This window comes from Sipha flava, unplaced genomic scaffold, assembly GCF_003268045.1.
Source record: "Sipha flava isolate LNK unplaced genomic scaffold, YSA_version1 327_pilon_pilon, whole genome shotgun sequence".
NCBI classification, from domain to species: domain Eukaryota; kingdom Metazoa; phylum Arthropoda; class Insecta; order Hemiptera; family Aphididae; genus Sipha; species Sipha flava.
In genome coordinates this window covers 264,038-277,093 of record NW_020273015.1, presented here as the reverse complement: position 1 = coordinate 277,093, position 13,056 = coordinate 264,038, and the positions used below count along the sequence as shown (strand labels likewise).

Sequence of the window (13,056 nt, the reverse complement as noted above, 5' to 3'; positions counted from 1 at the left end):
TTAAGAACTTATTTGGCAATTTTTAAAATAAATTCTTAAATTAGCTTAGACAAAAAAGAACAAAGTGGTAAATTTTCCATTTCAAAATGATATTTTTACTATCGGTTTGGTAATTTACCATCTGACCGATAAAATTTACCGATAAGATCGATAAAACCGAAACGCGTATATGTAGTGAATTCAGTTGTCCATCATATTTCGTCGCGTATTCGTATTATTGTGCACATTGCGTGAAAATATTTTCGTCGAGTAATTATTTCGTCTCTTTCAATTTTTTTAGTAATATTTATTTATTTTTATCAAATATGCCAAAGGAAAAACAATCATTGGCTTCTCGTTTAAATAGTTATGTGTCGGAATTTAGTGAATGTAGTGGTCCAGTATTTAGAACTGACGGCAAAATATTGTATTGTAAATTGTGTGATTCAAAAGTTGGAAGTGATAGAAAATTCAACGTTCAACAACACATCGACACAGCTAAACATAAGGCAGCTATTAAAAAACAGAAACAAAGTAAAAATAAATTTGATTTACAAAAAACTCAACAACAACTTTTAAGTAACACAAAAAAGTCTTCTTTTAATAAAAATGTATGTTATGCTTTGTTATCGGCTAACATTCCATTAAATAAATTAAATAATCATAATTTTAAGTCATTTTTGGAAAAATATACTTCGAAAGAAATTCCAAATCAAACTACACTTCGTAAAGGCTATGTGAATGACATTTATGAAGACATTTTAGTGAAAACTAGAAGTTTTAAATTTGGTAAAAAAATCTGGGTTTCGATCGATGAGACGACAGATTCCGCAGGTCTTTACACGGCAAGTGTCATTGTAGGAACGCTCGAACTTAATGGCCCTGGACACGTGTTTTTATTAAACTGTGCAGAATTAGAGAAATCAAATCAAATTACAATCGCTAAATTATTTGATAATTCTATGCATATATTATGGCCTAAAGATGTACGACATGTTGATATTTTATTATTTCTAAGCGACGTGGCACCATACATGGTTAAAGTGGGAAAATCGCTTAATACATTTTATACAAAAATGATACACGTTACATGTATTGTTCACGCATTTCATCGAGTTGCTGAATAAATTAGAAGGCATTACTCAAAAGTTGATAAAATTATAGCAAACGTGAAGAAAGTATTTTGCAAGTCTCCATATCGCATTAATTGTTTTAAAGAAAAAGCACCACACCTATCACTCCCCCCACAACCAATCATAACAAGATTGGGAACCTGGTTGAAAGCAGCTATTTATTATTGCGATAATTACGAACTAATACGAGATATTATTACATCGCTTGATGAAAAAGATTCTATTAGTGTTGAAAATTCTCAAAAGTACTTAAGTGATCCAGACGTTGCTTCAAATCTGGTATACATAAAATCAAACTTTGGATTTTTGCCCGTTGTAATCATTCGCCTCGAAGCAAAAAATATGCCTTTATCCGAGGAATTGAGATAATAGAAAATGCCTATTTAAAATTGTCGCAAACTACAGGTTCAGTAGGGAAATTAGTGCAGCGAAAACTAGACGATGTTTTAGCAAAAAATAATGGCTATAAAATATTAAATATAATTTCAAAAATATTGAATGGAGAAATTACTTCAATGGATGACTTACCAGAAGACTTAAAGCAAATTAATTTTTATTTTTTAAATATGCACCGCTAACTTCCGTAGATGTAGAACGATCTTTCTCAACATATAAGAAATTGTTAGCCGATAACCGACATTCGTTTCAAGTTGAAAATATAAGGAAATACCTTGTCGTTCAATGTAATAGTAAAGGTAGGTAGTACAACATTTAGTTAACTTAGTACATATTCAAGATAAAAATTAATTTTACAAAATACATTTTTATATTTCCAGATGAAGGAGATGAAAACGATCAGAGGAAACAAAAAGATCAAGAAGACGACGAAGAGTTTTTAAATATTTTTCAATAAACTAACCATAATGTAATTTTTACTAATTTTTTAAAAATAAATATTATAATAAGATGAAATAATAAAATAAAATAATTTTTTTAGAGCATATTTTAAGTGCATATTTTTTGATTTTTAAGTGCATAAGTGCATGCATATTATTAGATTTTTAAGTACTAGAAGTCCTCAGCCCTAGTAATTAGGTTGATTTGTAATATTCGAAATGTTCTAAAATATATTATTAATATTATTATAGAAATAGTTGAATTTCTTATCGCAGTCCTCAGATTATATTCTATACTAAAATCGGTTTTTGACGGCGGACGCCTACCCTCAATTATATTCCTTTTCTATTTTTACTTTTGAAAAATGTTGAAGTGTGAATAAACAACGCAGATACGCTATCTATCGATACCTTTTGCTTTCGATATATTAGTTTCCTTATTATACATAGCCGTGGGCTATCTATGTATATTTAATCAATGGTATACTTTAACATAAAAAGAACCGTTCGTGTACCGCCTGCGGTATATGGGCATAGGGCTATTGTAATAGCATAATGATGAGCCGGTATTCAACGTTCAATGGTTTCATTATAAGTTATAATTTGTGACTAATATCTTCAAAAACTCCCTACTACTATGTCAGACCCTGGCCTGGCAAATAAAATTGCCCAATCAAGAGCGAATCAAGCATTAAACGATTACCAAATAATTATTGAAAAGGAACGATTTTGGATTATTTATTATTTGTGATTTTATGAAGTTACAGTTAGATACCTAATGTTTTTTTATATTTGTGAGCTGCATTTCGTAACTAATCGTACATTACGCATTCATGTGTTCAATATATGTCTTTCACGCATTATTATTTTAACAAGTAAGTATCTTTTCATATAATAATCAAACATTGTAAATAAGTGTATATTTTACTAGACATAAGTTTTGAGTGGTTTAATTGAGCTTTTCTCAAAACTAAACATTTTTTTAAAATTATTGCTTACAAATTAAATTTTGCTACAGATTGCTCGGATTATTTTACAAAAGTGTCAATCTGCTATATCGTGTGAATAGAGAGTACCTCATTATTGTCTAGACTACTGTGATAGATGTGTTAAAATTTTTCAATAATTAATCAATAATCATCAACAATTGTCTACAACAAAAACAATACATAGTGGAAATAGTCTTAATACTATTAACTTTTGCATTTTTCATAGATACTTGACAAATTTTGAAGTTTTGTATATTATCTGTATAAAGTATATGAACATATTTTCAAATATTATAAATTCAATATTTCAATAAAAAATTATTTTTTTTAAATCAGTTTTATTTTTATGTTAATTTGTCAATAGTGATTGTCTTCAATTGAATTATTCAAAATATTTAATATAAGTTTGCTCATTAGTTTTACTTCAAAGAAAAACAAATTTTAAATCTTAAATCAAATTTTTTTATGATTGTTTAGGTACTATTTTTACGAAATTTGCCCCATAATATAAGTTAAGATTGGGACTGATGTAAATAATACAATATCGGTAAGTACATAACTAAAAATCGATGGCGAAAATGAATATGAAACAAAATAACAATGTATTAAGGCAAATAAATTTATTCTTAATTATTTTTCACATAAAACTGTTTATATAATTATTCCTATATCAATAAATAATATCATATTTAAAGTTTAAACTGTGTATGTATGTTCATCAGTTTTATATGTCTCATACCATAAATTAGATAAATTTTAATAAAATAAGTCTGTATAGTTCCAACCTTAACAATAAATATAAAACAATAATTGCATTTTTTGAAATACCTAGAAATTAGATATAACAATAAGACAGAGGTTACTTATCTACCTATAATAATAAAATAATAAATTAAAAATACAACAAATAATAAGAATGCCTAAGTTATTTAGTAGCACCTATGATCGTGATCACTCTGTATATTTACAATGATAACAACATTTATAAAAGTTAATACACGTTTCTTTTTTTAATATTTTCAAGTAATTTTTTTTCCGTGACGACTGACACGTCTTCTTAATATATTTTAATAATACTATCTTTAGACTGTAATAATATAATCAGCTATAACAATGAACTATAGCATTTTGATTCTATAAGTATAATATATTAACATCATCATAGTTCTTAAACATGGTAGTAGTTTACTACTAACACCCACCCCATATTTTCGGGAGTGCAGTGCATCACTTGTTATTACGTCCAAGCCGCCTCTGATTTTGTGTGTGAGATGGCGTATGCGTATAATGTGATAATGTGTATGATTCAATTTATCTCACAGGAGTGGTTAATTGAAAAATCGTTTCCTTATTAAATGACATTTGTGTGATATTTTGGATGTTGTCCTAATAATCATTAATTTGTTTCTTTGTTCGAATTTTATGTATTTTTTAATATTTTAATATTTATAAGAATTCGTTTATTATATATATCGTTGCACAATAATGCATATATGTAATGCAAGGTGCTATTGTTATCTAAATACGCGGGACGTGATAGTTAAAAATATATAAAAATATTTAATTTTCTAATTGAAAATTAATAATTGAGTAGGTACAATAATTGTACCCACAGTAGATAGAGTTTTTATTTTTATTCCTAATATATCCTTTTTATACTAATATTTTTTTTTAACATACCATACTAAAATATATTATACTCAATGCATTCAAGTTTAATTACTGCACAAACTAATAAATATTTTTATTATCCATTTCAGAGCACAATATTTTTTTCAATTTACTAATTATATCTTCGATTGTTGAAGAATGCCTCGAAATCTAAAATTTGATATTGATGATTTAATATCAATAATATTATCAAATAAATCTAATTTAATAAATCTGAAAAATGGTATCAATCCTCCTGCATCAGATTGCTGGAATAATATATCAAAGGAATTAAACTATGTAATTTCATCAAAATATATATACACCATAGTTAAATTAAACAGATATAGCGTAAGGGATAAATTACTGGGCGATTTTGATTCTGCTACAAAATTAACTATAAATAAGATTATTGATGATGAAGATTCAGATGTTTTTTCATCCGATCACCAATCCGAAAATGAAGACAATATATTGAACTTCAATATAACATTATCGGAAGAAGAATGGGATAGTATTAAAAAGCCGACTGAAACATAATATAAACGATTAGATAAAAAATATCCTGTACGAGTATACCATACATTAAAGTCTCATATTTGGACACCTTTGATTCATGAACATTTTTTTTTGAGCAAACGCGGCTACCGTGTACAATAGTTTATAAAAGGGCAAAAATATATAATAATGGAAATGTTTTTCTGAATATACTGGCTCATTGTTCAACATGTTTCAGTAATTTAAAATATATTGTTGATAAGCAGCCAGAACCTAAGAGTCGAGTAATAATCAAATGTTTGTTAATTGGAAACTTCAAAAATTGCAAACCTTCGAGTAAACGAAGAATAAATGGTGAACAAAAAATAAATTCTATTAAAAAAATGGTAACAGAATGTAAATCTGCTTCGTTTGTGAGACGAGAAATGGCTAAAGATTTAATGAATTTTAGTGATCAGGAACCAAGCCATTTACCGTCATCTAACGCATTACGTATAATCAAGTGCAAAGCAATTAAACAGGAATTACATAATGATGATCCAATTCTTTAACTTTTTATTATAAAAGGATTATCACCTTATAATGAAATAATACACGATATTAGATACGGCTGATTTTTCTTACACTATTGGTCTACAACAGAAATCAATCTGTATCGAACATACATAAAAACTACTAAAACTCCTACAGTTAGCATTAATGCAACAGGGGGAATCGTGAGAAAATCATCTTTGATGTCAGAGAGGATGACATCCAATATATTTTTATATGAAATTTGTGTTATGGATAGAGTAATCCATTGCCAATTTTCAGTAGCCCATATGCTTTCCGAACGTCACGATAACAATAGCATTGGGAACTGGTTTAGTGAATGGCTGAGAACCGGAGTGCTACGACCAAAAGTTATAGTAACTGATCAATCTTTGACTCTTATGATGGCAGCAGTTACAGCATTTACGCAGTATTCTTCACTAGCAAAGTATTTAGAAATTTGTTCTTTATTAATAAATAACAAAACTACAGAACTTCCAGGATGTATGTTGCGGAATGATTTCAATCATTTCATGCATATTTTAAGTACATGGTTCAACAAGGAAACGTCCAAACGTATTAAAATTTTTTATTTGCATTCGTTTGGTTTAATAATATCCTCTACAGATTTTCGATATATAAAGTTACTTTTAAAATATATTTTTACAATCGCTTTCTGTGAAACTGATAGGTATACGATGAATAACACAATGACTGACTGTGAAATTGCGAAACAATATCTCAAATGTAGAATAGCTGGAACAACATTTTTAGATGACTTCATAAACAATTTTGAAAAAAACTGGTGAACCTATAGAACAAAATAAAGACATTCCGATTTCTAATGATGAATTTGAATCAATAGGTGTAAATGAAGAGATACAAGTCATATATAATACATGCTTAAATGAATCAATGGTAAATGGAAAGATTGGAGATCACGATAATATGCAGTGCGATATCAAATTAGCAAAAAAACTTCTGAAATTTGTAAATTACTTCCTTGTTGGTCTGCTGTTATGACACCAATTTTTAAGTATGGAAATATTTCAGAAAGCAGTGCATCTTCTGAAAGTTGTTTCAAGGATCTGAAACATATTGTTTTAAAACATAAAACTCATCCAATCAGAATTGATGATTTTATAAAAATACACATAGATTCAATAATTGGTACAAACAATATTATAAGATCAAATATGAGTATCAATGATAATAAAGATGATAAAATGCAGGACCAATACGATGAAATGAATCACTCAATTAAAATTAATATATCCAATCAACTATTAGATAAATATTTTGAACCAACAGCTTTGGAGAATTGGAAAAAATTGGGAACAGTTGAAATAAAAAAGAAAAAAAAGGAAATAATTTGGAAGAAGATCAGACCATATAATTCCAATGATTATAGCAAAACCAAAAGTTCAATTATTGGGCTATTACAAAATGGAAACTTTTTAGATCTTCAACCAATTATATTGGACGGTATTTATTATACTTTGTCCAACACATGTTCATTTGATTCAATATTTCAATTATTATGCACCGCATATGCTGATGATCATTGTTATGCAACATTAATTGATAGCAAGACAGAAGAAGATTTATTTTTCAAATCAATATCTAGAGCATTAAGAGATGGGATCAACGTTCAAACCTATAAACAACGTGCAAATATATTAAAAGATATTTATGAAAATCTATCTAAAAGGCTAACAAATAACTTTATTCATATAAACTATGCATCGACAGCACATTTCATAATTACGAAACTGCAGGGGCGTCATTTCAATATTTGATAGGGTAGGGCATAATAATGACTGGCCCTATAATTAACACTTTTAATTGTATATAAAAAAAAGGCGCTCGCTCCGCTCGCTAGCTAGCCAAATTTTTATTTTGTACACAGTACACAGTACACACTAAGTCAAATCAAATTCAACATTCGTTGGTCATTTTAAAAATTGTTATTGATAACGAACATTTACAGTGCTATGCTCTTATCAGTCATATCTCTGTCATAGTTACATTACATTATACTGTTTACCACGGTCCACGACGTCAATAGCTGATCTTTTTATCGTGGTTTATCGTGGTAAACTTACTTTATCGTTGAGATAACGAATATAGTTCCATAGAATAGAATAATAAATAATAATAATAATAATAATAATAATAGCGTATTAATTAATATATTATTATGATATACCACAAATTTCTATTTTTATATTATGTAGTATATTCTAGAATAGTCAGTAGATTTAAGATTATATTGATTATTATAGAAAACCTGGCCCGCTTAGACCCGGTCACCGGCCCATTTGGCTACTTTAAAATCTAGGGTCGGGCAAATGCATACTCCTGCCCCCCTCCCCCCAAATGACGCCCCTGCGAAACTGTTTAAAAATTGGCCTTCATACGAAGAAACTACATCTTGCTTGAATTGCAATACAGAGGACACCAGATATTATTCAACATTGTTGGCAAACTTATCAACAGATACGTTAGATTTTTTAGAAGATGTTGTGAACAGTCAATTAGAACCTAAATCAATTACATGCACCAATTGCAATAAAAACACAGAAACTAAACAGATAATTTTAAAACAACAATTAATAATTGAAACTGTGGCTTCATTTTCTATTCAAATACAAAAAAACAATTTTGAGGTAACGGTATCATTACAAAATATACCAAAAAATTTACAAACTTATAAATGTAAATACAACTTACGAGGCATAATTACATTTATCCCTCCAGTATTTCAATCGCCACTGGCGATTGGTTACTTTGTTAACTATAATTGGAGAGAACAAAATAACACTTGGGAGCGATATGACGATACAACTACAAAAGAAAAAACTGTTAGATAGTCCACAATTGTTAACTGTCAATTTGTTTTATACACATAAGATTTTAATATTTATTTTGTATTTATGTATTTTGTTTATTGCTATTATAAGTTTCAAAATATTTATGACTGGTAACTACCTAGTTACCAATTAAATATTAATTAAGTTTACATATTTTAAATAATAATTATAATATTATAATAATGTCAAGTATACTTTTGTTGTTGATTTTAATTTTTATAATACGAAGATTTAAGTTATATATAACTATAAAGTAATAACATTTTGATATAACTCTATATTGATTACCTAATGAGTAAACTTACATTTTTCACCAATAAGTATCTATTTTATATTTTAATAAACATTGATTATTTAAAGAACATATAAATCTGGTTGCTTGTAATAATGAATATAAGTCATGAGCAAATTTTAAATAAACTTACCTTTAAATGTATCATGTGTAAATAGATACATGTTTGAAATTCACACAATAGATACAGGACAGTCATCCTATTTTTTTTTTTTACTTCCTTAAAAAGCATCAGATTTAATACATTTATGGTAAACAATTATTATAACAGTTAATATAAACTTTATAGTCTGTATACAACACATAGAACTATAATCATCGCCAAAATGCAAAAATAAATTATCTGTAATCGTTAAATTTTCTTATTTTTTTTCCCCTATTGTACGTGCTTAAGTCGACACGGCATCCATGCCGAAATCTGACCATACACGTCCGAATCAAACACCGGATCCTTTACGGATGAAAGAAGGTCGCTTAGCTCGATGAATACAATGTATATGATTGTTGCAACAAATTTAATTATAATAATAATATAAAAACATGCGTCGTGGACGTATTAACAAGAAAAAAATTAGATACAATTAAGTAATAATAATAATAATAATAATAATAATAATAATAAAACATATAACAAGCCACGACGGCACGATAATTTACTAAAATATGGCACAAAAAAAAGGCGATATAACAAAATCAAAAACGCCACACGTTATAAGGTGCGACGATAATACCTTAGGCGGCTGGGTGTTCGATTAGTTGCGCCCACGCGACCGCGCTTAGCTTAGCACGTGCGACGAACACTAGAGCCGATGGTCGACTTCTTCGACAACAAAGTGTAATTTGTTCACGGATAGAGCCGGCAATCTTGTGTACAGCAAACTGTTACTGGTTCTCAGCATCCGAATGTCGACTACAAAAATGAGTACGCAATGTGGTCGCACAGCAAAACCGCATTGAAAGTTGCAGGCGTACTAACTAGCATTTCGGCGACGTAGTGAATTTTTTCCGGTTCGACCATAATAATAAAGGTGGAATGTTCTCGAAAGAACCATATCTCCACGCCACTGGTCGAACCGGTCGGTGTACGACAAAGTTTATCGCTTGAAAATGTTTGAGCGAACACCTATAGTTGTAATGTATGTAGTAAGGGGTGATGTGTGTCAGATGAAAAAAAAACAATATTCGTATATTTATCATGGACATACATGTACTAAATTAATTGTACGATATTATGTTTGAGCTTAATAAATACTGAAAAATAGGTACCTTGAACCAAATTCAAAATCAACGTTTTAGATCCTCTAATCAAATCATTATACTGGATGTTAAATATTTATATTAATACCCAAAACGATATAATTATTATTTCTCAATGAAAATAACTATTGGCTATTAAATATTTAAATAGTTTAAAATGGGTAGCTTTAGATAGGTAATCAAATTGATCTATCGATACATTTGAATATATTATAAATAACCGAGTAAATATTTATTATGTAACTTTTAAAGAATCAAATACTTATCCGCATGTATTGGAGAAGTGTTTGGTAGTAAATACAGATAAAACAACCTTTAAAAAAGAATAAGTCAATTAAAGGCAGGTATGTAATCTATCATAACCCCCTTGAAATAAATTAGTTTGGGTAGTTCTGGGCGGTGAAGAAATTAATATTATCGTTGAAAGTTTGTAGAATCCAACGAGTGAATTCGAACTCGTATGTCGTTGATTTATTTTTTATTAATTTTTTCGTTTTTATTTTTTATTAAAGGTTCAACAGTTATAGATATGGATATTTTTAGAACAAGTAAAAATTATCCATAGCTGCCATTTAATCTAACCTAACACATAACCTAACCTGCCATTTATTTTTTCTACATTATTTTCAGGGTAAAATGCTTAAATCTGAAAACTTTAATTTTTATTTGACAAATACGTAAATATTAAAAACCAAATTTCTATACATTTTAGTTATTTGAACTTAAAAATTACGAGAAACAACGACAAAAGAGGCTCTATGGATAAATTCCGCCTAGGAATCCAAAAAATTGTCCTATAAAATTCTAGAGGTTATACTCGATTTAAAGAACTCCTTCTTGCAAAAAGTGCGAATAATTTTTGTAGAACTAAAGCAATGACTTGGAATACTAACAAGCACTAACGAAGTCAAAACCGATGGAAATAATTTTGACCAAAAATTCGTTACAGGAGTTTGTCGATAAATCTTGACTACCCCCCTAGTTAAATATGGAAATAACTTCGAAAGCAATAGAATACTAACCTCCAATAAAGGTACAGGAAATCAGTAACAAACTTATAAAGGAGGGCTCATTCGAAGTTCCAAAATGTTGAGTTTGGAATGCGTTATGGCTTCATAGCACTTTCTCTAAAAAACTTCTGTAGTTAGTTAGGGGTTATAGCACAAACGTAGCAAAAACGAATGGCATAATTTAAATTTAAAAATTCGGAGGTGGGGTGCTATCATTTCGTTGGCGCTCACACTAAAAAAACCCTTGTAACTTGTTATGCGTTACAGCACAAACGATGGAATTCGAGCACTATTCAGCACAAAAGAATGACATAATTTAAATTTAAAAATTCAGAGGTGGTGGTGCGGTCGTTTCGCTGGCACCCCCAATTAAAAACTCTTGCTACTTGCTAGGGGTTGCAGCACAAACGATGGAATTCGAGCACAATCCAGCACAAACGTAAAGACCGATATTAATTTCCTAACCTTAAAATACGTCTAACCGGAAGCGCTTTTGCGGCCACATGAGAAAAGTTTTTGCCTCTTTAAGAGGAAATAATGCAATAGGCGGAAGGGTAGGAATTGTCCGACCTTTTCTTCTAAAACCGTGGGCCTACCCATTCTTCTATTATCTATGCATATAAGCGACAAGTCTCCCGTTGAGATACATTATCTGCGCATGCGCAAGTATACTCGTCGCATATTTACTATTATTATTGTATTCTCCCTGGGAATTCATGAGTGATAACCAAACAATCTTGATATCTTGTAGATTATCACCTTAGATCATATTTCTCTTTTTCTTTTATGTTCTTTAATATTATTAACTCTAATTGGTATTTGTTATACATTTTTACTATATTTAAAATTGGGTAGTGTCCGTTTGAATTACAAACAACAATATTACATTTTATTTGAATATTAAATATCGCGTTTATTTAAAAAATAAATTTGTGACGTGTATACTTACGTATACGTAGATAACGCATCTCAACGAGAGACTCGTCACTTATATGTGCTTCAAATTGTCTACACAGGTTAGATAAGGTATGGTTCTATTTATAGTATATGATCTAAGTTTACAACATTTGTTTTGGTGAGTCACTTAGGGTTTCTCTAACGTAATTGCTAATATTGTGGGGTATATCTTAATTCGTAGTGATTTCCAAACTTTTAGAGATTATAAATTACCCATAAATTTGGTTATATATTAGCAAATACCCCTCTCAAAAAAAGGGTGTGTGGCAAAGCTAGTATACGACTCACGTTTTCGGTTATCTCAACCCAATAAGACTGAATCATGGAACAATAATGATGTATATATGTATTACGTAAAGAAATATTATATTTTTATATTTTTAGTTTGTTTATATGTACATGGTTCTCGTGCTGCCAAATTATCTTTGTAGAGGAATACGATATTTTTAAAATAATTAAGAGCATTAGAAAAAAACATGAGAAAAATGATAAATTTGAAAATTTTTGTCTAGTTTTAACCTCTGAGAAAATCATTAGCTATTGGAAGTAAATACTCCCAGGTTGGGAACCATTGTTCTATATGTATACTCTACTTGTTAATGATCCAAATCTTGTTGTTTATTATGGTGCACTCTGTATATATAAAACATGATTTTTTTCATGATTTTATGTCTTAATTACACTGAAATATTTAACTAATTTTTAGATTCTGAGTAAATTAAGTAATTTATTTCCATGTTATTACTTTTTATGATTGGGGTGAATTAGATTTCGACCAGAAGCATGCTCCGATGATCAATTTTTTGTCTAATTACAAATATTATCTAGTTATTGCATTTAGCAAGTAATTTATTGTCTTTCCCAACAATTTTCTAAAAAAATGAAAACAATTATAAATAAGTGGCAATATTATAATCGTAGAATTTTGAAATTTTCACTGAATGACAATAACAACATTCTCTAATGATGATTTAACCACTAGAATATGTTGACTTCCTTCATTCTACCATTGCTAATCGATAGTAGGTATGGGGGTTTGAACTTCCCATGC

General features: G+C 29.1%; 1 protein-coding gene across 1 annotated transcript; it reads left to right on the top strand.

Annotated features, from left to right (window-relative positions):
* The first annotated feature begins 213 nt into the window (after nucleotides 1-213).
* On the top strand, nucleotides 214-1,978 carry LOC112686878. The gene is made up of 2 exons (XM_025559340.1): nucleotides 214-1,807; nucleotides 1,889-1,978. The coding sequence occupies exon 1, from the start codon at nucleotides 306-308 to the stop codon at nucleotides 1,104-1,106; it is 801 nt and encodes a 266-aa protein (XP_025415125.1). The 5' UTR covers nucleotides 214-305; the 3' UTR covers nucleotides 1,107-1,807; nucleotides 1,889-1,978.
* The last annotated feature ends 11,078 nt before the right edge of the window (nucleotides 1,979-13,056 follow it).